At 36.3% G+C, this 25,933-nt stretch overlaps 1 protein-coding gene across 2 annotated transcripts; it reads right to left on the bottom strand.

Annotated features, from left to right (window-relative positions):
• Positions 1 to 197: 197 nt before the first annotated feature.
• LOC104418499 (protein MRG1) lies at positions 198 to 11,205 on the bottom strand. 2 transcript variants are annotated; one of them, XM_039301425.1, is made up of 11 exons: positions 10,951 to 11,205; positions 9,406 to 9,459; positions 9,182 to 9,195; positions 8,118 to 8,263; positions 5,735 to 5,770; positions 4,894 to 4,934; positions 3,283 to 3,384; positions 2,983 to 3,062; positions 1,776 to 1,945; positions 835 to 949; positions 198 to 698 (listed from the first exon to the last, which is right to left on the bottom strand). In XM_039301425.1, the coding sequence occupies exons 1-10, from the start codon at positions 11,110 to 11,112 to the stop codon at positions 858 to 860; spliced, it is 897 nt and encodes a 298-aa protein (XP_039157359.1). In that variant the 5' UTR covers positions 11,113 to 11,205; the 3' UTR covers positions 198 to 698; positions 835 to 857. The 2 variants fall into 2 exon arrangements, with proteins under 2 accessions (XP_039157359.1, XP_010028169.2); XM_010029867.3 differs by having other exon boundaries at positions 865 to 949; positions 10,951 to 11,204.
• Positions 11,206 to 25,933: the final 14,728 nt, after the last annotated feature.

The raw sequence follows: 25,933 nt of genomic DNA, 5'->3' as shown, positions 1-25,933 counted from the left end.
CGATTCGGGCGATCCGTTTTGCATGCCTTTAATCATGTTAACCCCTAATTCTTTTTCCAATTGTTGCACAAAATAAGTGCATTCACCGATGTACTGAATATGAATTTACCGGCAGCTTGTAGTATGTATATACTCATGTACACCAATTTGAAGATGTAAAGTGATGCGAAGGGAAAATAAGGGTCGAGGGAACAAAGTAATACACAAGAAACATCATTCAGAAAGTAGGACTTATTGAGATAAAATGTGTTTCCTATCGACCCTCTAGGTCTTGAGGTTCTTGTCGAGTACAATAGTGAGTCTGGATGAATTGAAATACCCGACAGTTGGTCTTGTCTGAGAAACAATCGTCAGCGTAAGAACTGCGCCGAATCGAACCGTATAAAGGTAATTTACCAACTATCACCCCCTTCACTACGAGGGGAAACGGATCATAAAGAAAGAATGAACTAGTCAATGCTAATGTTACAACAACACAGCAAAAGGAATTCTTCCGGCTTTTAATGGGCAGAGAATTCCACGACATCAGAATCGTTAGCCGACAGCGTCCCCTAATGAATTGGAAGTTGTCGGAAACGGAGCAGTGGACGCTCCGGCTAGGCTAGGCTCCCTCATCTTTCCTCTTCCCTTTTCCTTCCGAAGCTTTGGACGCTTCATATGCAGAAAGGAAGAAGGTACTTTGGTTCTTCTGGAGGAACCTGCATTTTGAAGCATGATACAGAAGCTGATCTTAGAGGTACATCCTTACAAGTTGCAGGTATAATAGCTGATTTAAAATAATGATTTCGAGCAAATATCAAAATGATGAAGCATTCAAAAAGATGTGGACACCACCGTTGAAAAGACAGAGGTATGAATCAGTACTTGAGAAAGTCGAGCAGTTTCTGCTGCAACCGCGTCAAGGTGTCCTCTTCAATGTTCACATGAGCCAGTAACTCGGGCAGCTTTACTGGAAGGCAGAGATTGCAGCATATTAGGGTAAAACTAGACAACCTGATTACTTTTCTGTAATGGAAAATTGAATTATACTTGCAAAAGTCAATAGCCAAGAGATGTTCTCTACCACAGTTTAAACAACATTTGACCACAGCTGCTTGTAGGACAATACCAGACAACAAAGACCAAGGGAAAGCTAATCAGCAACCTCTCTTTCAAAAGTACCAGTTAGCAGTCTCACATTCACTTGTGAAGTTAGCCCCCCAAAAAAACACATTTGTAACTAGAAATACTTCAAGAAAGCGCAGGCTATGGTGGTAGCAGTTGAAGCTCTAAAGCCCTAAGCTATCGCAACTAGATCATGTAAAAGTGCCAACAACATACCTAAAATCTTGAACTTGCATAGAAAAGCATAGTCTCTCTCTCTCTCTCTCTCTCTCTAAACTTCAAAAGTTCCTGAGTAGCCAAAAAATAGATCTTCAACACTTACTCCTAACAAGAAGGGGGTATTGACTAGAACCTGTGGTGTGGAAATTGATTTAAGTAGAGAGGCATGTTATAGGTCCCAAAAACTACAACCCTATCATTATCAGTACAGCATGCATCATCTTAAGTGTACTAAAATTTACACAGAATGCGCATATGGAAAATATTGGCATAACGGTAGTAAAATCACGTAGAAGAAAAGACTAGTAAAACCACCTCCACCTCCGTAACTGACCTGCGAGTAAAAGGGCATTGCCACAACCACAGTTTCATGACAGGCATAACTGAATATTTAACTTATTATGGAATAAAGAACATATGAGAGGATGAGACTTGGATTAAAGCATACGAACCAAAAAGCCTCAGGAGATGTTCAGCACCGTAAATAGTTGACGGAGAGGTGTCACCTACAACTGCTTCGCGATACTGTTGGCGCTCCTTTTTGTACAAGAGCATCACAGGCAATGCTATGTCAAAGTAACAACGCAATCCTTTCAAGATTTCTCCTATTATGTCAGTCATCCTGCATTGTCATCACAAGCGAAAGGTTAAAAACTTGGAATTGAAGTCAGGGGTAAAATCATAAGGATGAGAAATTTAAATGGGATCCCATTTGCCTATTTTTCCAAGAATTAACTGAGAATACAATGCACTTTGTCCACAGCTAAGGTAACAGAGTGTCAGCTAAAACTTTCTACTGGCACAATGTGCTTTGTGCAAAGTTCAAGTAGCAGCGCGTAGCTAAAAAGATTCTACTGGCAGAAAAGGGCATGTTTACCTAATTAATAAATATGTTTATTCATAGAGAATATCACTTTCACCTCCCAAAGAACTTTGAGAAATTTGAAATCTCAGAACAGTTTGGAAAAGCAGTTTCTCTTAGCTTGCTCTTGCACACAGCTAGGTTCCCTTAGATATATTTAGACACATAACATATACTTGTCCAATGACAATGTTATGTAAAAATCACTGTTCCGTTTCGACAGTACAATTTCAGAGTGCCAGACATGGATCATAGAGGAGCAGTCCAAATAAGAAAAACAACCAAATTACATTTCAAACATTTTCATCCTTCAAATGTCTTATTTGATATCCCATCACAAAAGAAGCAAGCCAGCACACCCTTATCTATGCAGGGTCTGGAAATTTAAGTACTGTATCCAGGAGATAAAACATTTCAAGAACATCCAGTCTACAAATTTAAGCATGAATTGAACAAAGTAGAGTTGAAAGAACCTAAGAGGGATGACTTCAAGTTCTCACAGTAATAGCATCCAAATATCTGTGAACATACTCATACGTGCAAGGTTCTTAGGTTCCACCCGCCATTTATCTACGCAGGGTCTGGAAATGTGTATGTGCACACCCTTGTGCACGCATGAGCATGTGCATGCAAGAGTGTGTATATGTCAACAAAGACTCATGCACAAGTAGGTGTGTGGACAATAATTGTCTTGATGTAAAAGCAAAATTATTGACAAAGCACATTGGAAGTAGACTCAATTCACTTGGATGACCGCAATGCAGTTGCTATTATAGAAGGACAGTATGTGAACCTACATGCCATCCTTCTTGGTCCTGTATTCAAGGTAATTTGTGAAAATTTCATCCACACTTGGAGAACGGGGTAGCTTAACAAGCTGCAGGGAAGAAAAAAAGAAAATTCAAATTAACCATATAATTGATAACCTGCAGTCAACAAAAGAATACAAAACATTCAAACATGAATGCCAAGTAAATTTTAGTTAACTTCTCTAATGACATACTTAAAGCACTATACGATTAACTAGATATTTATCCTATTTGCACACAAACTTTTCAAGCGATGGCAAAATAAGACTATTGATCTTTAATAGTTACCTTATCCCTCTGAGTAACAAATTCCCAGTCATCAACAAGTTGCTTCCTTAATGCTGCTGGAATTTGAATCTTGACAAGCTTCTCCGCTGGTTCATTGTCTTTCTATCAATTGTACAACTACAATTAGACTACAACTACAAAAGAAAGCATTCTTATAAAAGTAGCACTGCTGGAATATATGATGATTTCAAAATGAAGCCTATTTCACTCCCTCTATAGAATAAGGGAGAAGCTTTTATTAGACTATGGATACCTTAACAGCTAATTGTAATGTCTGGGTGAATAAATGAAAAGCCTGAAACTTCTTTACTTGCCGTGCTTTGGGTTGCTTTTCAATTTACTCCTTGTACTTCTCATTATCCCTTTACTTTATCATCTTGCAATTTAAAGATATTCGCCCAATTTGTAGGGAAATCTGAGATTATGTAGTTTGACCATTGACATCCCTATTGTTAATTCTCACATGAAAGAGATAACAATCTGCACTATGAAGCACAAATTCCTCCATTTAAAATCATCAAATCCACCTTAAGGGCTTTATATGGGACATAAATAATCGTTACATTTTATCTAAACAAAAATTTATTTTCTGAGTGATCTGTAGGAATGTCAACTGCAAGTCCCACAATTGTCATGAACATCTATGGAAATATGTCCTTAAATTGGCAAGATGATTAAGTATATGGACTACAATTGTAAATACAGGAACACAAGTGAAATGAAGACTAGTGTGAAATTTACACCAGTCTTTTTAACTTATCAATTGAGTGACAAAGTTAAACTTTGTAAAATGAAGTCTATCAAGTTCTTTTATTACTTCCTAAAATAAATGTGACAGAGAATCCTAGGGAGCTTCAGAATTGTCCTTGTTTTGAAACTTCTAACAGAGTCACTCCTGCTTTTTGCAAAGAAATGGTTACCGAAAGGTCGCAAGCTGTTCGATGGAATTTCATGGAAAATACGTAAATCATGTGCATAATCCAATTTCATACTTCATTCATTAATGGAGCAATTTCTAAGAAGGCCCACACAAAATATAAAACCCTAAATACAACTCTAATTCGCTGATATAACCAACTTATGCTACAGTATGGCTTCGATTAAACGCATATATAGATGCGTAGATCATTAATATAGAAGTTAAACCTATTCAATAGACTCTGATTATATCATCATAAAATTTTATATCTTGACTAAAACAAGCATAGCTTTAGATAGAATATGTAATCTGATAGATTTTGATCAAAATGTCATCTTGGATATTGTTTTCATAAGTCAACATTTCTGTCAAAGGTAATAAAAGACTATTAAGTTCTTTTTATAAAATTTCAGTCTTTTTGTTCAATTACCTAGTATCTTAAAAATTATTTAAAGAGAGATGGTGTTGGGCACAAGAATGTATCCTTCTAAACATATTCATTCTGCTCCACTCTTAAGGTAATAGTTAATGCAATATAAGTAAAGCCATTAATAAGACAAGGTCCCCATAATACGATAGTTATGAGCCAAGGGCAGAAAACATGTGTTGCCATTGACCATGGTAGTGTTCAACGCATATTACCAACAAAAATCAAACCAGAAGAAAGGATGTTGTCATGATACAAACCAGACCTCAGCACCAGCTTCACTCTTTCGCTTCTTGCCTTTTGTCACTGCAACCAATTTATAGATCAGTTTTAACAACTTATTTAGCATAACCCAACATAATTTTCGAAAACAAACAAACAAATATCTACTAGCTAACTGGAAGTGTCTTCCTCATAAAAGATGCAAATTGTAATGAGCAGGTTGGATAATTCTAGGCATTAAAATTTTGATTCTCAAGCAACTTGAAAGTTAGACTATTGATGAAATATCTATTATCTAGGTGCTCCACAAGGTATGCACAGTTTATGGATTTTGGAAGAAATAAATTCACCACAGGTGATTGATAGAGGGAAATTTATCACATTCAAGCACAATCGCACTACCATATGAACACAAATTTCATCGTTTGTACCCTTCTTTTCATTATATCTACTTGTGCCAATATCATGTAATCTGGGGACAAGAAAAGAATAAACAAGGCCCATATGATGCTCCATTGAAATAAACTGTAGCAGTGAAGAAAACAGGTAAGAGCTAACAAATAAGGAACCAGAAAAATCGCAGATGAACCCCATTCTCAACATTCAGCCACCAGAAAGAGAGCCGGACAGAAAATGCAATTGCTGGTCAACAGTATTATTCACTATTTTTTTAGAGCAAAGTCCAAGCTAGAAACCCGCTGGACATGTACTGCAAGTTGTTGGGCCCAGCTTACAGCCAATAGCAGTTTAATTTACTTTATCAGGAAGACATCATCTCAAAGCCCTTTCACTTACACCAATAGCAAACAATGTGCAAAATCCCAAGATGGACTTGGATTCAACAGGAAAAAGACAGTATCAGAGAACAAGAAAATTTAACATACCTGTGCTCTTAAGATCCTCCTTATCGACTTTCACATCTACAAAATTTTGAAAAACACAGTAAGATGTACAGATGGCAAAAGACAAGCACTGGCACACCTGACAAGAGTCAGCAACTTGGAAAAATGAGACACTTTTGCTATCATAATTGCTAACCAATGATTTCAAAAGGTGTTCCCTAAATGAATTCCATGTGCAGATAGAAAGAAATAATTGCTTTCCAATCAGAATGGACTTTTCCAAGCCAAGTCCTGAAACAATAAATATCCTAGATTTGTGGGCAACTGCAATAAGCATAGGACAAAATCGGGAGTCCAGCATCTACCAGGAAATATCAAGCAGGTCTTGCGGCAGATGCAGTGGTAACGACTATTCTCTATGATTTTGTACATATAATTGCATAAATAATTAACTTAGCACTTAAAACAGCATCTATGACAACATTTATTCCTGCCAAGTAAAGCAAATTTCCCACGATAACCACTACAATTCTTCTGGCAAGTGACAGGTCACAGTCGTGCATAATACGAAGGCCTAACTGGTAAAAAGCTATACTTGGTGAGGCCCCTGAATTATTCATTTTTTTTTTTTTTGGGAACTCAAATAGAAAGCCAAGAAAGCCATAGTTGGCAACGCTATACCCGTTGTACTGCCTTAAAAGCCAAGAAAGATCCCGACTTAATTTTGAAGCATTTATTAAGGTAGGAGATGAGGTTGAGAAGCAAGTTAAAGAAAACAATCTGAAGCACAGTGGGAAAGGGAGAAATCCAGCTGAGCCTGAAGGTCTCCCATTTCAAAGAGAGAAGGTCCATTCCTGAAGGATGAAGTGTTTAAAAAGCTCTCTTACTAAGTGATTTAGAATTTTATTAATGGAAGCACTTGCCAACTATGGCCATCTGTTGGCAAAGGATGGGAGAGTGTTATGGCTATCAATAAATAAAGTTATGTTTCAAAATTCTTCTTGTGCTTCTAGGACTTAATCTAAGATCTTCAAGTGCATTGGATAGTTTGCTCAGTTTTTTTATTAAAAAAAAAAAGAAAAAACCAAATTTATGTTTCATATGCTAAAAAATGTTGGAAGTTGAAGATACATCATCAAACTGGGGCATCCCTCTGGTCTGGAATGGTTCCCAAACAGAGGTCTTATGAAAATCAAGAATTCCCTTCTGACAGTTAGAACTACTAGCAAATTATCTCGTCTATTTTTACCAAAAGTTTTTCTTGTAACCAAAAACGATAATACTAAAAGCTTTTCTATAGATGTTTCCTTCATGCAAAAAGTTATTCTAATGCTCATTTATTTGGGGATGGCATAGTAATCCAATGTTTGGTGGGAAAAAAATACTGCGGAATAGTTTTCCAAGCAGGGGGTACTCTCCATAAATGTGGAGTGGCAATTCCTCAAGTCCCCACTGCATAAATATTCCAACAGTAATTATGATATCAACATATCCTCCCACACGAAACTTTCCAAATGACAGCCCAAGACAAACACAATCAAGCCCTCCCTAATATCCATTTGAGGAGTTGAATTCCACTGCCACCGTTCTCATCTTGGCCATCTTGAATTTTCCATGGTTGAACCATGGCTCTCCTTCATTAATCTATTTGTCTGTATTCCCTCGATTGTTGACTAAAACCTAACTTGTTGAGATATAAACTATTTGATGCACACAATTTGGAATAGGTAAGTCTATCTCCACATAATACTTTCATGAACATATTGAATTAGATAAAGTTCCAAAATTGTACTTAAAAGTCACTCTAAGATTGCAAATGGGCACATAAGGGAAATTCCTTGTCAAAATTCCGTGAATTGAGCATGTAGACCTCACATGGCTATTCTATTTTGCAAACCACACTAGAAATATCTATCCCAAGAAATAGCTATTGTATTCTTGCTTCCATTTCTCAAATTGATTGAGTTATCAGGTTTAGCTCCTTTTCTACATAAATTTGAGCAATGATACTAAAACACGTATGATGCATATTACATACAATCTTGTTGGACGCCATACTTAATGAAATGTCATAAAATGTTTTTCCGTTTTAAAAGTTCTCAAAATATATGTGCCTAAATCATTGCTGGACGTAGTGAACATACACCTATTCTTGTAGCCCGCCTTATCTGAGAATGAAATTGAACGATTCCTCGTGGAAGAAGTAAGCATCTATATGAAAACTAACTCAAAAAATCATCAAGAAGGTAATTTTGGTCAAAATGTCAACATCAAGAAGAAGAAGATTCTCTTCCACTATCATCACAGAAGAATGTGCTTGAACCCAGCAAATACATTCGTATGATTGTAATATGAAAGTAAATAACTGTGTAAAGCAACATCAAAGCTGGCAAAGTAAAATTAAATACATTGTGAAGAAACTAACCGGTAATACTTTTTGGCTTATTCTGAGTCATACGACCTGACTTTGGGTTCTTGTCTACACCTTGTTTCTTATCAAGAACTTGCTGCTTCATGATATTTTCCTCAGTATATTTCATCAGACGCTCTGGGCCTACCCATTCATCCCAACTGTTGGCAAATCAGGCAAAAGAAATTATTTATACACTACTTTCTTTCTCGCTTCAGGTGCTGGGAGCTTTATGACTAACATACTAAATGCAATGCGGTAACAACTCACACAAGAAATTAGATGTATTTTTTTTACGAAGGGGAATTGGACACTCATTACTTCTTCTTTGCCATTGGTTTAGAAGATATGCCACCACCAAACCACATGTTTCTACACCTTTCTACTTACAACATCAAGATTCAAAAGACAGTCAACTAGTCATTGGGTCCAATACACTTCAATCCTATAACAGACACCCAAAAAATTTCATAGCATCTTCATTTATGTTTTCAAAATGAAATGGCGATTTGAAAAATAATTTGAAATGGCGATTTGAAAAATACAGGGAAAGAACTCTGACTAGGTTTGTGGACAGGATAAGCACGACAGAGCACAAAATTTTGGAGCATCCATGTTATTTGAAGTGGAGACTCGAAGGAGAAGAAAATAGAGATTAATGCTTGTTAAAGATAACAGTGATATTAAACTGAAAGCCATGAATCATCAGGTGAGATATCTGTCTTTGCAACAAGAAAAGTAAAAGTACTGACCATATGCCACTACAAACACACCTGAAGTCCAAAAGATGGATGATGGAGAAAATCCAACTTTTCAAGTCAATTTCAACAACAAATTCATGCATCAGATGATTAAAGCATTCAATTTTTAAGTGAGTCAAAACAACATGATCAGTGGACCAGTTCAAATAAAGAGAAGAGAAGAGAGTGACTGCTGACAAAAAAATGATTATTTGCACAATTTTCCATCACCAATCAGCAATAGTTCACTGATTTCAAGCAGACATCATGTTTCATGAGAGTTAGACAATAGAACAGGGTGGGATATTCACTACACTGAAGGTGATCGAAAATGCTCACTTTTTGTTCCATCCCTGCAAAGCAGCAAGAGAAACATCATTAGATATGGTTTTGGGTAAATAAAGTCTAGAGATACACTTGATATAATGAGTTCCCTCAAGATATTTTGCAGTCTAGAGCTTGAAGCATTGACAGCTTTGTCAGACAAAAAGCATGCTATAAAGACGACATGAGATTGCTTCAGCTACTGCAGGTGCAAAAGTAAAAGACAGCAAACAACTTACGAGGTAGTGAACGAAGTATTTCCATTCATTCTTCCGAACCTCAGCCTTTTGAACCTAATCATAAGAACCATATAGCTGTTTAATTAGATAGAACAAAACACACGTCACATCTGACACATCATGTTATATATAATTTGACATAGGAGAAAATGAAAAAAGGTAACAACTCATTTAGAAAAAATGCCATAGCCATTCTATATCAAGTATTTTCAGGCTATACTAAATGCAAAGACAGAAAATTTCACATTGAATGACATCATCAGCCATCATATCAAGTAATAAAATGTCATTGATGGATGTAACTATTAGTAGCCCGGCTATTTTTCTGTCAATCATTACAAATAAGGAAAAGACTAATCCTGGTCAACCATTTAATTCGCAAATTAAGTAACTGGATGAGATTGTGTTAGAGCAATTGCACATCTTCTATAACATATCAAATTAAGACAACCGATATTGTATATTAAATCGTCACCTAGAAAATAACTAAGCAAACGGTTACCAAAGCAACCTAGGAAGACCCAATGTATGCATGCATTCTCCCAACATACACACGTTTTTATTATTTACTAAGAGTGTGGGAAAGAGGGGAACCAAATCTCTGAACTATTGCCCGACGAAGAACATTCAAATTGCCGAGGAAAGTGCAAAACCAAAGTTTAAGTGCACCATTAGACCTAGCAGTCCACATGCATAAACTCCATCACACACTATGCTTGTAAAGACAGTACCCTAACCCAATTGTTGAAAAAAAAAAAAAAAAAGAGAGAGAGAGAGCAAAGCATGAATGACCGAAAGGTATTAACATAAGATGGTGTGAAGCTCCTGCAAACCAGACAGTTCCATCTTGACACTACAGGACTCATCCAAGACGGCAACGGCTGATGCACCGATCGAAAGCATAGGTCAACAAATTTATAGAACAATCCAAGATCAAATAGGATGCAACTTGACCAAATTTTAATCCATTTTGGGACCAAACTCCCATTAACCATTTTTTTTTCTAGCAAATTCATGTTGAAAGATCTTGATTGTCTGTGCACACATAGTGCAAAGAACATTCAATAAGCCTGAGCTCATCTAGAAGTAGTTTACTCAAAGGGTTAGGTGTATCGATCAGCTCCAGCAGTGGCAACTTCACACGCCAACAGAAGAACGATTAAACGAGGAACGGAAAGCACAGAGCCCAGCAACACTAAAATCAACAACAGAACACGAAAAAGTCCACCAAAGCTGAATTCTACACGGCATTCTATCCTAAAACGCCAAATGAGGCTGCATTTCCTCGCTTCCTACGAACCCAGATGGCCTCTTAAGCCCCTCCTCGTTTCACTTTCGAGTTCTCATAAACACAGCCAAGAATCTCAGCCCGAGCAGAACCTGGGCAGAACCCAACTCCTCAAAATCACCTTAACCACGACGAAACACTATCGACACCAGCACGCAAGCGGACGAAGCAGCTCCTCGAGCAATGAATTACCGAAACGCGAGATGGGTGAAGGGAAATAAGACGACGGAGGGAGAAGGAAGGGAGAAAAACCGTGCCTTGGCCTCGTAGATCCGAGGGCCGTGAAAGGCGAGGACCTTCTCTCCCTCGGAGAAGACGGCGGAGGTGGACTTGGGAGGGTCGCCGCCGCCGCCACCGCCGCCGCCGCCGCCCGAATTGCCGCCGTCGCTGCCCGACTCGTCCTTCGATGAGCTCCCCATTTCAGCTTCTTCGGCTCGGACGCTCTCGCGCAGAGGGAGAAACAGAGAGAGAGAGAGAGAGAGAGAGAGAGAGAGAAGAGTACACGTGCTGACGGCCTTCCACTGCAATTGGCGGAGAGAGTTTTTCAAAGGGTATTTCTTGATAAATTCAATATTTTATTTTCAATGAAATATATATACCTTAATAATTATATAAATTTCATATTAGACATAATTGCATAATTTTCCATGATTTTGGTGATTATCGCGACCCTGTCGAAGTGAACCTGGAAGCTAACGGATTTTTAAATAGGGGCAAATAATCTTCCCGCGAGGTGGTACCAAAGCTTCAGATGATCCGTCCACGGTAGAGTTTCTAAAATTTGTTCATGATTATTTTAGAGCCGTTACGACCTATTCATGAGGACTGTTAGGAGTTCGGTAAAGTACGGAAGATCGTTTTATTTTGAACTAGAGAATTTTAGTTCTAGGATTTGGTTATACCGGATTAGATTGATGCTCTTGGATTGGTAATCTTTTTTCCTTTTTGAGGAAATCTTTTCGTATGATCTTGAGTGATTTTTACTTCCTAACATGCATCTACATGTCCATATATTCACGGTAATATCAAACTTTTAAAAAATTACCAAATACAAATAGTGTGTGTAAAGTAGTGAATAAATTAAAATTAAATAGTGAAAAAAAATGCATGTATTTTAAGGAGGCCTTCCTAGGATAGGACCTCCTGAGTGATAAACGGAAAGCTTTCACAAATACTCGCGCAAGTTTCCCAAATTAGACAATTGCGTAGAAGGAAAAGTGAATATGCAGATGTGATATTCTATGTAAAACTTTGTAGTTAATAAATTACTAATATGAGTTCCGACCAAAAAAAAAAAAAAATTACCAATATGAGCTATTAATAAAAATGGAAAATTTAACGTGATGTAATCTAAAATGAATAGCAACACTAAGAGCATAATTTCATAAGTATGCAACAAATTTGCAAATAAATCTAAATATCCATAAATCCACCCATAAACATACTTTTTAATATTTTATTAATGAATATGCAAACTAAAATGACTAACAAGATGGAGATTTTTTATATTTTCCAGTTTACCACATGTGATTTATGGATTAAAAACGTGCAATATGGCAACTTGATAATAATGCAAAATCTTAGATATGTCCCAATATGAACACACTAAGATATGCAAATATGATTTATTTTTTTTTAGATTCACAATGAAATTTATAAATACAGAATATCAAATAAATTTGAAAATATGATTTCATTAGATATTCTTCTAACATGCAAATATGGATATATGATCAATGTCTATAAAATAAGCATGTCATGAATGATTTTGAAGAAAAGTAATTAATTATGTGCAATGCAAAATGTGAAATTAAATGCGATGATGTGATTTGAAATATCCCATCAATATGTATTTTCATGAAAATCCTAATATGGATATAAAAAGTATAAAATTACAGTCACGTGAAAGGACTCTCATATTGGTTAAATGTCTTCGGTTCTTAAGTGAACTTGGCTCTTCGAATGTGACCTCGAGTAAGTTGAGTGATTTCGATATCACATTAATAGATGAGATATAATTCTTTTTATTAGATTCCATCCTTTTTTGTCAGAGAATTTATTTGTTTCTTGAGATAAACCTTGTGATTATTGTATTCATCAAGAAGATTACTTTTTCTCGATGAGGCATCTGAATTATGCATGATGGCTAATCATAATGAACTTACGAAATTAATAGTTCGCGTACAAACACTTGATTGTTGCATCTTGCGTTTTGTTCGAATTGAATATGCTCTTTCTTATGGATCTTTACCATATTGGAAGAACTCTAGGAGCCAATATATATCTTATAAATGGTTTGCGGGTAATCTAGAGGGTAAAATTCTCTTGAACCTTTCCTTGGTCGGAAGAAATCCTAAGTTGCTAGGTCTTTGGTCCTAAGAGTTACATAGGTGACGTCTAACTCCTGCCAAAAGTTAGGTTCCTGGAATGCAACGTCTCAAATGCCTGGTCGCAAGAACTCTGAAGATGTTAGGCCCTTGGTTGTAAGAACTACGATGGCGACATCTCAAATGCTGATGAAAGTCAGGACCCTCGTCGAAAGATCTCCTAAGATGTTAGGTACCTGGTCGTAAAACTTGTGAAGTCACCATCTCAAGTCTTGACAATGTGGTCCCTGATCAGAGGAACTCCGGAGGTGGTAGGTCTTTGGTTATTAACTAGGTTGCATCGACACAACTTAACAGTATCGAATCAAATGAACTTTTTTTTTTTTAAAATGGTGTCATCATTGATAAAGAACTCAAAAGCGACTTTCATGAAATATTTCCTTTCAGACGGGTTGTTCTCTCGTCGGAACTCTCACTTCTAGATATATGTCATGATGTCATGGTACCATGGCTTGCCATTAGACTCCTCTACAACTACCATGAAGTAGGTAGGCTTCTTGAGTATCTTAGTATTCAATGTTTCAATGTCTAAACCATTATTTACTTGAATCATTGACGATTAAGTGGCAAGTGTATTGGCAAATTGATTATGAGACCTGACTAGGTAGGCAAAAGATATTCCATCAAATTCCTTTATTAGCTGTTCCGGGGATTTGGTAACGATGGTTAGAAGTGAGCAGTTATGAGTTCCTTATAGGTTTTATTTAGAACTTAGAACTTACTTGTCCGAATAAGTTCCTCATTTTTTGACTTGGAACCTATTCTGCATGCCCTGGAACTTGGAATCTGCTACTTACCTGTCGAATAGGTTTATCATTTTTTGAAATCTATAATTTACCCTATATACCTGTCATAGATTCAAGGGTTTAACAAGTTCCTATTCTTGTTTTATTTTTAGTTAAACAAAATGAAAGTGAACACAACAACAAAAATGAAAGCTTCTCATCTTTCAATAAAAACAATCCATAAAAGATGAGCACGTAAAATAAAATAAATAATAAAAAGTTCAAACATGTAATTTTAAATGAAAATCATAGAGTTCAGTCCTCAATAATTCATGAAAAATTGTTCCAAATTTTAACCATCTATATTCAAAAGAAACAATAAACAGTTAAGCACTTAATAATAGTTTTCAATTAAAATTACTATTAATTTAGCTAAAATAATTATTAGAAGTCGTACCTCATATATTCATTCCACTTCAATTCGTAAACTCTATTTACTAATGATAATCTCCTCCTTAAGACAATCCATATCTAGTAGGAAGAAGATATTAAATAAAATATTACTTATTATATATAAAAGGAATCACAATATAAAAATATATAAACATCACTAACTCAACTTAAACTATTTTGCATTCTCCATGCACTCCTCAACATTATTCACTACACGAACAGCTCTTAACTAATTTTGAGTGCAAATTAAAACTTTCACTACTTTAAGAGTCAAACAACTTTAAAAACCATCAACAGCTGTAGGGTAATTTATCCCAATATGTTAATGAGATAGAATGATATCAATTACAACAAGATACCAATGTTATATATTTGGTTATAAGAAATGAAACTAGAATAGATATAATGGTCTCGAAAAACTACTTTGATATCTGACTTTTTTGTTGCTCTATGTAGCCATTGACATTTGAAAACCTTTTATGTGAAGTCTTAGTCTAGGTTTAGAACTTTACAATTGACTATTAGTGGAGAATTAGAAGATGATGCTAAAGTAGAACATCATGTGAAACCAGTTTCCCCCCAAAGCTGAAATACAAAATTTCAATTATTCAGGATTTGGAAGGGACACGCTATTGTGGTCATAAATAAGATTTACTCATTTCAGAATTCAAGTAGACCGAAAAGCATGAATGGCAAGTCTAGCACTTGAACATGACCCATCCATCTCAATATGCCAAATTACTCAATATACTCATTTTGTATATTGAGTGTTAAGTTCACTCACCACAGCCTCATCACGAGGCAAGTAATTCATGAAATTGCCACCCTGAGAGGAACATGCTCTCTGCCCCCGTCGGGTTGAGCCCCATTGTTGGCTTCGAAGTTGGTGGGTTTTGGAGGGAGTTTGAGAGCGTGGTGATAAAGCTCAAAGTCTTGGGTTACGCTTACTCGTCCGAATTTCTAATCAATATAAGATTGGACAAGATATGATACGAAATTTAGGGATTTTACTATATCCAATCCACTGTTTGATGAATAAAATCATATATATTCACATAATATTATAGGCATTTTTTTTTGTATAAATGGCATATATGTGTAAATGAACCCTAAAAATTCACAAATGGAGATAGTAATCTCTCACAACACTTCCCTAATTTATTTTACTTTAATTTTTTAATTCTTAATTTTTTAATTTTTTAATTATTTTCTTTATTATCTCTTTTCCCCCTTCCATCATTCTATTATAAAATTTTGTTAAAAAGCAAACTATACTAATATAACTAAAAATACAAAAAATGCCTAAAATATATAATAAATATAAATATATATTTATATGTATGTTTTTAATTTATATTATAAGATAGAATTAAAGTAAAATATATAAATAAAAATAAGATTAAATAAAAACTAATTTTTTTTGTTGTTTTGAATTTTTTATATTAGAATTTGAATACCATTTATATTGAAAATAGAATTTCAGTTTTGTTTATTTAATAAGTTTGTTATTTGAGAAAAATAATTTTCCTATTATGGATATTAGAAATCATATCCATCTTTATTTTACCTCTCCATAGGATAATCTTATCCGATCTATATCTCTTTTATATTTTGTTTTATCTTATCTTGAGTAGACACCAAATGTATATAAGATCAATTTGATTCTATCCCAAATTTTATCATGACTACCAAATGCAGCATTTGAGGTTTCATTTTGAGACGATTTGGTGATGTACTGCTTCTGCGACTTGGCAGGAGACCTGGTGCTAGTTTCGCGCATGTTTTTACCATGCGAGTGTCGATTTGACATGGTTTTTCAAGCATTTATAGGCTCATTAGATATCATTTCAACTTGTCCAATTTCTCCTGGCACTTGTCATCCCATTCCTTGTATGCATTTTTGTTTAGAAGTTTGAAAAATGGCTTGATCATTTTGGAGAATTGAGATATGAATCGAGCTATGTAACTTAATCTGCCAACAAGCTCTAGACTTCCCTTGTAGTTGATGGCAGACGCAAGTTACCCATTGCCTTAACCTTGGAGGGGTTGACGTTAATATGGCTGCTACTAATGATGACACTAAGTAACTTGCTTGAGGTCGATCCAAACACACACTTTACTGGATTAAGGCAAAGTTTGAATTCATGAAGATAGTCAAAGAGCTTTCTTGAAATGTCTTGAGGTGATCCTTGCCATGTTTGGTTTTTGCAGTCATGTCTTTGGTGGATACTTCATTCTCGTTGTGCATCATGTCATGCAAGGGCTTATTTGTTAATGTTCATGTTCTTTTGTTTTTCTATTCTTTTGTTCTTTGGAACAAAAAAAAAAAAAAAAAAAAAGAACATAAATCTATTTGGTAATGTCAACTAATTTTTGTATTTCCTAGAATAGAAAAATGACTGAGGAATAGATTTGAAATAGAAATAAGAAGTAGAATTATTAGCTTCTTGTTCCCGGGAACAATTTTTAGAAATAAGTTAGTTTTTCTTTTCTTATTCTTTATAGCTCACTGCCCTCACCACTGTTGGTCGCTAATTGTCGCCGCTAGGCACCGTCGTCACCACCGACACTGACTATCGACTGTTGCCACCCACTAGCCACCACTGTCACTAGTTGCCAGCCAGTGAACGGTAAGGAAGAATAAGAAAAGAAAAAAGAAAAAAAAATCTTTAAAAATTAAAAGATATAATATGTTACAATTTTTATTTTTTATTTTTATGGATTGTATCAAATACATTTTTGTTCTTTTTCCTTTTTAAGAATAGAAATTTTATATGGTTACCAAACATGTTCTTTTACTCAAAAATTGCTTTGGGGAATAGAAATAGAAAAAAGATTATTTTCGAAAAGAGATTATTCCTTGGAATAGAAGCGTTATCAAACGGACATACAATGTCAATGGCGGTGATGCGGCAAAGGCTTGTGGGGACTGAAGGTGAAGGGGAGAGAATATGGTGGGGGAAAGAGATAAGGTTTATTGCGGTCAATTTTGTGTAAATTTCTCGAAATGCAATGGCGATTGGGTCTTCTAGGGTATAATTACCCCGAAATATAAGAAAATCCCGATCTACGCCAAACTCCCAGAAAAGACATCATTCATCGATCCATATAATTATCAATGGATTGAAGGAAGAAGTGCCAGGAAACCTACAAAACAATCCGAACAAGGAAACAAAACCAAGGTAGAGTTTCCTTCCAAGTCACCACAGGATCCCTATAATGCGACAAGAAGATGCTTTGAGTGTACCGAAATTACATTAATTAAATATTACCGATTTTTGGCACCATGTCTTTGGCACTGTGCTAGGCTATCAAAGACAACCGTCGATGTCGCCCTAATCATTATCACCCTAATCATCATTATTATCCAATTTACCTTAAATTTGTACTTTTCCAAAACGTCGCGTACAGCTAGAATATTTCCACAAACGGGGAAATACTACTTGCCTTAAACAAATTCCCAAGTCGTGGCCTCATTATTGATGCTGATTAGGTTCCTTTCGTTTCCATATTTGTTTATAGTATGTGTGCTGTCGAGGGACGTGAGATTTATTTGTGCTTGTCAATTCTGATTTTGGTTTCTTTCCTTTTCACATGAGAATCCACTTACCAACCTGTTTTTTGTATGCACTCATCAGGAAGCTAGTTGAGCTTCCTTAGAAACCTTCCTCAATCGGCATGGGGTGGGATCTTTATTTTATCGCATGCACGCGTGACATTTTTGGTCACAGTGCATGACTCTTACACAATACAAACACCTCATTTAAAGAGTATTTGGCTTGGCCAGCCAATGAACCAAAAGCAATGCAAGAAAATTAATTAAATGCAAAAGAGATACATCAAAGGATGAGAAGGGAATGGAGAAAAGAAAGAGAACCATGTACAACTCAAAACGCATGAATTAAGGAAATAATTCTGGAGGAAACAGAAAATACAACGCACGCTATTGATTCTCATGCATCAACTTGCGAATCTCAATGGCTGTCTTTGGATATCGGACCGGCACGAACAATTCATCATCGATTTGACGACGATTCTTGTTTGCTGAAACTTTCGGCTTGTCCTATGGCGTTGGTGATGTTAACGATCAAAAGAGAAGATAGAGGTTAAATGTCGGCACATCATCAAGGGCGCGTTGTGCTACTAATGCCCTTATGTCCGATGCCGGGGCTCGGACCAGAGTCCCTTATTCCTTCTAAAGGGACAGAGTTTGCTTTCTTGTGCCCCTGGCCGGGGCTCGGCCCCGACCTATCGATCTCTAGAAGTGACACGCCCTCAAATAGTCCTCCATTTTTGCTGTCACTAGATCTCTGGGACTTCATGCCTTTGAACGGTCGACCTTCTATTCCGTGCAAAATCGAGATCAATAGTACGAGAAGCAAGAAGGAGGTTATCAGGAAGGGTTGGTTTGTAATTTTCATGGTGGAGAAATCTTCTTGCGAGTGTTGGAGGAGGGTTATGTGCTTTTCTGGGCACAAGGGAGACAAAAGCTTTGGATGTGGAACTTGGTGTTGCAAATATATATATGGCGTTTGGAGTGCGAACGGCACTTGGTGCTTTCATGAGATGATATTTCTTGGGCGTCCCAAGGTAATTTGTGATGTGCACAGTTCAAATTTCAATAATACATTAGAAGTCCTTTTTGTTTTCATATTAGGAGACAAACGTAAGTTCATGCAAAAGCATTTAGGTATGAAACCAATCATGGACCTAAAGGGGTTTGGTAGGGCCACCATCCTTGCCAGTTAGGTGTGCAGCATAACTTTTGATAACGTCACGGTGAGTCAGTATGCTCAAGATTTAGGAGGTAAAACTTTCCTTTCAGAGGGGCACATGAATTCAATGCCTAATGATTCGTTTGTTTGAAGAAAAATTATTTTTTGAAAATTATTTTCTGACTTTCCTATATGTAGGTGGGAAACTAATCAATCTATGAAAAATTGAAAACAATGAAGGTACACTTGTTTTACGAAAAACTCAATAACAACGGAAAGTGCTTTCCAAGAAAACTTTTTTTAGAAATACGGTTAGTTTTCCTTTATTTAGTGATATATGATCGAAAACGTTTATTGATATATGGATCTCATTAGAAAATGATTTCAATCTAATGACTTTATCTTAGGAAAAATAAAATATATTCTTATTTTTTATTTTTTAAATCTAAATTTTAATTATTTTGTAATTTGAATTTTTCCTCATTTTATGTTTTAATTTATTTGTTATAAAAATAGAATTTTTAATTATTTTGTATTTTGTATTTTGTATTTTCTGTCTTCTTTTTCTTTTTCTTTTTCCTTTTCTTTTCCCCTTCCTTCGCTGCAACTGGCTGGCAACGGCCATATGGGAGCTCGAGCTTGCCAACCTTTGGCAAGCTTAGCCTTGTCAGGATCAAATGAGCTGCGAGCTCACCAACCTTTGGTTCTTTCAAAGGGGAAATCATTTTCCTGAATTTAAGTTTTGGGAAAAACTTTTTCCATTGACTAATAAAACATTTTCAGTTGACTCATTTTCTTAAACAAATTAAATATTGGAAAATTAGGAAAATGTTTTTTGTGAAACAAGTGGATCCTAAGTTTATATTGAGGTAAAACAACTTTTTCTTTTGGTAAGAAAGGAATTACCTTCCCTAAGCTACTAAAGAAATGAAACTAACCATTTTCGTTGGAAATAATTTTCATGAAAAATATTTTCTTTTATGATGAAGTTTTAGTGATGGTGTGTTTGTTTGGGGAGAAACTCCATGATAAGATAAAATACTTTTCCGAAAATCATTTTAAGGGAAATTGGTTAGTTTTATTTTATTTGGTGATATGTCACCAAAAATATCTTCTCGTGTTTGGATCTCATTTAAAAAATGATGTAGAATTTTTAGGAAGACACGTTGAGATGTGCTCTATGCTTTCCCTTTCCTTTCCTTTTTTTCCTTTGTTTTGTTCCCTCTTCTTTCCTAACCCAACCTAGGCCACAGAGATCTGCCACTCACCTGCCGCCATGTCGCCACACGACCGTCACCGCCATAAGTCATCAGCATCCCGCCTCCATCCGCCTTCGACACTAGCCTCTCGCCCGCTGGAGTCATTGATGTGTCCCCCCCTCCCTATCTTGGTCACTATGCGTGTGTAGACCGAGGTGTCGGCTTTGTAGGCTAATTGTTGGTAGAGAATGCTTTTGGTGAGGGCAAGGAATGGAGTGAGGAAGATGTCGAATGTAGGTGGAAGATGGAGGTTGATGAGTGGTGTGAGCAGGGGGGGATTCGTGTAGCGGGGAGTGCGAGGGCCTGCAAAGTGAGGATTCGGCTTTTGGAGGGCTTCAAAGAAGAGGAAGAGAAAGCATTGTCCATCTTCAAATTAGGGCTAGCAATGGCGGCGGATGGCTTGGGGCGGGCGTGGACGATTTGGGCGAGAGCTTTCGTATTTTCTGTAGGCGAAGGGGGATTTTGGATGGAGAAGAGGCGGATTGCTGTGGCGGTGGCGGTGGCGGGGCGTTGATTATTTCAAGGGTGGTTGAGGCGGCGGATGAGGAGAAAGAGGCTGGGTGACTGGGTCATGGCTTGGTTGGGGTTGCAGTTGTAATTTTCAATTTTTTTGTGCTAACATTTTTCAAATCTGTTTTTGGAAAAAAAAAAATTAATAAGTTGCTCGATTTTGGAAAGTGTTTCTGCATTTTTAAATTTAGGAATTCACTTTCATAATTTTATGTTGAGAAATGATTAAGTGACAATTTTTAATTTACCGTGAAAATAAACACTCTGTTTTGGACCACCAAAAAAATTAAATAATAAATATTTATAAATTGTTCTGAAGTCTACTTTTTTAAAAATTTGTGACTTACAACATATGCTACTATTCTTACAATTGCCAAAAAATTGTTATGCAAAGCCCTTTTATATATAAATATATTATTGATAGGAAAGTGTTTCGGTTGACTAATTATTTTCGGCGAACTAAACAGGTGAAAATCTAAAAAAATAATTTCTCGAATTGATGAACCTCATACCATCATTGGCATAGCCCATCATTGCGCGACACCATTTGTTGCAAAAATAACCGTGGTGCAAGTCATCAACACTCCAGCATTGATGAACCTCATACCTTTGTGTCAGGCTAAGTGACCTCAGGGTCAATTGAGAGAGAAAGAGACTTTCTTGCCGCGGGAAGCAAGAACACAATGCACGGACTGATGATAATTGGATCGCTACATATTTTCAATAGAGATGCAATCTCTTCTTATAAGTTTTGTTTTTATTACCATCAATTTGATCGTCTACCAACTTCGATTAGTAACAGCTGCCGTCACATCACCCCTGCTAGCCACCGCAACCTCGGTCGTAATGGAGCAGAGCATCCATGCTCATCACCAGTGCCAATCGAACTTCTCGCATGCTCTCTCTCTCTTGTCTAGTGCATTGGAGATTCCTTTTAAGTTGATGATTTCACGCTTTGCAGGAGAATTTATTCACAACCACAACACACTCTCCAAAGCTCGGTGCTTGCGCGAGAACTGAGGAACCAATCCAGTGTCCTCGCTCCCGGTCAAATCCAGTCGCAACATTGATTGATGAACCTCATTGCCTTCGCCATGGTCACTTAAGGAGGGATGGAGAGACAGGAAGAAGAAGAGCGAAATATTTTTGTAGAGTGAAGTTCTATCTCTAAGGATTTTGCACACTTTAGCCAAAATAATGTGGATATTATTTGATTTGTTTTGAAAACGCTTGTGGTTGCATTCCATCCGCATGCAATATATTGTTGCTAAGAACGATACGTTGAGGGGCCTTACCACCAAGTATTTGCCCTTAGTAGCTGATCATTCATTGAAATTCATCATTTCATCCTCCCACAAAATAATGATTCCCATGTTGTGCCAAGATACCATGGCATCTACTTTTGGTCCAATTGCACTGAAAAAATAAATGTGTTCTATCTTCTAAATGGGTCATATAGAAATTGCACCGGAGATCGACTAAAGGCATCCTCATAAAACGATCTCTCTATTGAGAGGCTACCTCAACAAAAAAAGCCAGCCGATAAAATTATGTTTGCTAATACTGTTGGTCCAAATTAGATTATGCCACTCCACAATTGGTCCCGCTTGTCTGAGTTCATCACAAATCTCTTTACAATAGTACCTAGAGCTAGATATGATTGAAGCTAGAGGAAGTCTCAACTTAAGAAGACCTCACCAACTCCAAGCCATACTGTCTTTCATGTTGAGCTATATAATTGGAGTACCTCTAAATTTAGTGTTGTGAACCCAATAGGGAAGAGGATGCATAATTTATGAGGTTCCAAAGCATGCGGCCTAACAATACTCTGTTCCATAATTTCAGATCGAGCAACCCTAGTCCTCCCTCCCTTTTGGGTGAGCAGACCATTTTTCAAGTGATTTTGTGGCCTAGCAATCTTAGTAAAAATACAAGTTGTTAACATTTCAAGGGTGGATCTTACTTGGGAATAACATTACAAGGCGTCAGCCATCCGTAGAAAAACTTGGGTATGACAAATTCTTGTATTAAAGCCATTAAGATTCTCGTCATTGTTGTCCATATTGCTCAATGATACTCGGTACTCCCCTTATTTTAGGTGTGGTTCAGTCTATTCTTGCCCCTATTAATCCTAAAAAAATGCTAGGAGTCGAACCTTATTTGAGTTATCTTGCTCCAGTGATCACTCCCCACCCTTTAGGAAGCATCGACACTGTCCAAGAGCTTTTGTGTCGTGTTGGACATTTCGACATGTGTCCGATACTCTCGAACACTCTTCAACACTCTTCAACACTCTTCAACACTTGGTTAACATGTGTTGGTAAATCCAACATCTGGTCAATTTTTTTAATACTCTTTGACACTTGAGTCGGAATTTTGACATGCGAGTTAATATGCGAGGTCAATTTTAAAAATTTTCAATAAATGAAGGGTCAAAATATATATGTAAAAAAATAAAAAAATAAAAAAAATAAAAAATTATGGAAGAAGAAAAACATAATATTTTCTTTTCTTCTTTTTTGACTCTCACTTTCCGTGATACACAATTTACCCTTAAGTTTTTTTTTTTAATTTTTATTTTGACACGTCTAACACGCAAGTCTAGAATGTGAATTACTTTTTTTTTCTTTCCAAGTTTTATGGATTTATTGAAATGGAGTTGAATTTGTCAAATTGAAGCAATGAATGATATTAATAAATGGTGGATTAATGTTTTTAGTGTAAATTTATTATATGATTTTATTATTATTTATTTATTTGTGAATTTGAATAAGATTAATTTGATTGAAATAATCATAAAAATAATAATTTATTATTTATACATGAAATATACATATAATATATAACAGTTCCAACATGTTGGAATTCTCTATTTTTTGAGAAATGACGTATCGGCTTGTTGTATCATGTCGTGTTGCGTGTTACATTAGTTCAATTAAAAAGTTAAAGACTCTATTGGTTCTTGTAAATGGTTTAGGACTGAATGTACTATAATTTAATTTTTTTAATGTGACAAATTCAATGTTAGAAAATCATACAAATTCAATTGAAACTCTTCTGTATGATTTTCTCATAACGCAACAGAAATCCGACTTTTCAACTTGAATAATAGCCATAGATGCTCGCAAACCACCTCGCCGACATGCATTGGGTAAAAATTCACTTACTGAGAAACTGAAGTGGCCCTCAAGGTAACCTCTGACTAGGAAAAAAGTGGTGATTTTGAGCATGAGGTATGCTATGTTCAGTCAAGCGCTTAACTCCTTAATTGACCGCGGAAGGTTTACATTCGTTCTTTTTTAAAAAGCTCTAATATGTTGGAATACTGGCTAGCAAATGTATATAGAATATATTTCCTAACATATATTGGGCTTTACTGGATTGGGGCAAGACAGAAATGAGTCAAACCTCTTCGAATTTTATTCAGTCTGAAAGCTAAAGCTGGTTCCATTGAAAACCGTATTTGCTAGACAAACTTGAAAAAATAGGTGTGCTAATCATGACATAGTAAGCCGTCGGTTCAATTTTCTATTTCGTCTCACTTCGTTTAACTTATCAACTCAACATAAAATAAACGGAGAATACAACAAATCCTCCACCACCATCAATAATCCAATAAATTCTTTATGCTTGTAAATAATCGCACCACGCCGTTATGTAAGAGGTCATGAAGAGGACCACGAAGTCTTTGCTCACGCTTGCTAATGGCGCCACGTCACCTACGATGGAACTAAGATTTCCATGCAGATTCTAGACGTATGGTTCACGTTAAAAAATTGCAATTACTTGCAATGTTGATAGATTTAGACACCCAATCAGAAAGTTTATCCCACGTAACCAAAAAAAGAAAAGAAAAATGAAAAAAAAAAATCCATGCAGAAACAAGTTTAATGAAGGCCATAAAAGGCCAAAGAAATAGATAAGAAAAGAAGATGGATGTTCGGTCAAGTAAGAACTTATGCATGCATATCCAGAAACTTATATTATATAACTAGATAAACATTGGCCGTCTTATCTGGGACTTACGTAAAACTTACGTGGATTTATTCTATTTATGTAAAGCGCCGTCCGTCAGGTCGAATTGCACAACGACAAGAGATTATTAAGTACGTCTAAATTCTTCAAAAATCTATCCATAAGGAATGCGATCTTCTACATTTTAGGATATATAACTATAAAATCTACCACAATTTTATGGAACAAAAATGTAATTTCATGACTCATAATATATCTAATCTATATCTCTTGCGTCCTATTAAATAAGCAAAAAATCAACATTGAAATCAAGTAATACGCTACATCAACCGTGAATTGACTAAACTAAGATTAATCATTGACAAAATGACTCACATGCAATATTATCTGGCGAAGCTCGCACACGAAATTTTAAAATTTTGCTCTAACTAAGGCTTTACCTCAAATTGATTTTCACTGAGCCCCACGGCGCCATAATGTCCTAATCTACCATTTCCATGTAATTTCTTAGCTTATCTACTCTAAAATGGGACCCCCCCCAGCTCAAAATTCACATAACTTTGAATTTATGCCCTAATCTTTGAAATTACTCTGATTAGATGAACAAAGGGCTTGAATCATTACCGAGTGTTGCGAAACCAAGTTAACCTGGCTTGGCGAGTCGCCCTTGGCATGTACGCGACAAAGCATTTCCCTTTCCGTTCTCTCTTGTCTTATTTTTCTCCTCTTTCCCTTTCTTGTACGTGCGCTCCTTTTCTTTTTACAAAGACAGTCCACTTTCTTCTCTCTCTCTCTCTCTCTCTCTCTCTCTCTCTCTCTCTTTTTGGGACTAGTCAATGTTGACTAAATCTCAAGCCAACCATTACAGACTGGATGTGGAAAGTGATGCCAAAACTGGAGAATCTAGGAAATGGGAATCAAGAAAGCAATCGAAACTTATAATGGGTTGCAGAGTACTGAGGGAAGCATCAAGAACTATGGAGTGAGGCTGGACAATGATATCATACACACGAAGGCTTCCCAAGACACTTTGGTCAATGAGCTTCTAGGAGTCTCTTTCCAAAGTCAATCGTGACAAAGTCCAACTTTCTGGTCCTAGCCAAGTCACATGCCTGTTGAGCCCATTCATATCCCTGATGATTCTGATGTAATTAAATCCCTTCGTTTAAATCTAAGAAAAGAAAAAGGAAGCGATGTTTGATGATTGTTCTCTGAT

The sequence above is a fragment of the Eucalyptus grandis genome, chromosome 9 (genome assembly GCF_016545825.1).
Source record: "Eucalyptus grandis isolate ANBG69807.140 chromosome 9, ASM1654582v1, whole genome shotgun sequence".
NCBI lineage: Eukaryota > Viridiplantae > Streptophyta > Magnoliopsida > Myrtales > Myrtaceae > Eucalyptus > Eucalyptus grandis.
Note: the sequence above shows the minus strand (reverse complement) of the source record. Positions and strands in the feature narration are given on the sequence as shown.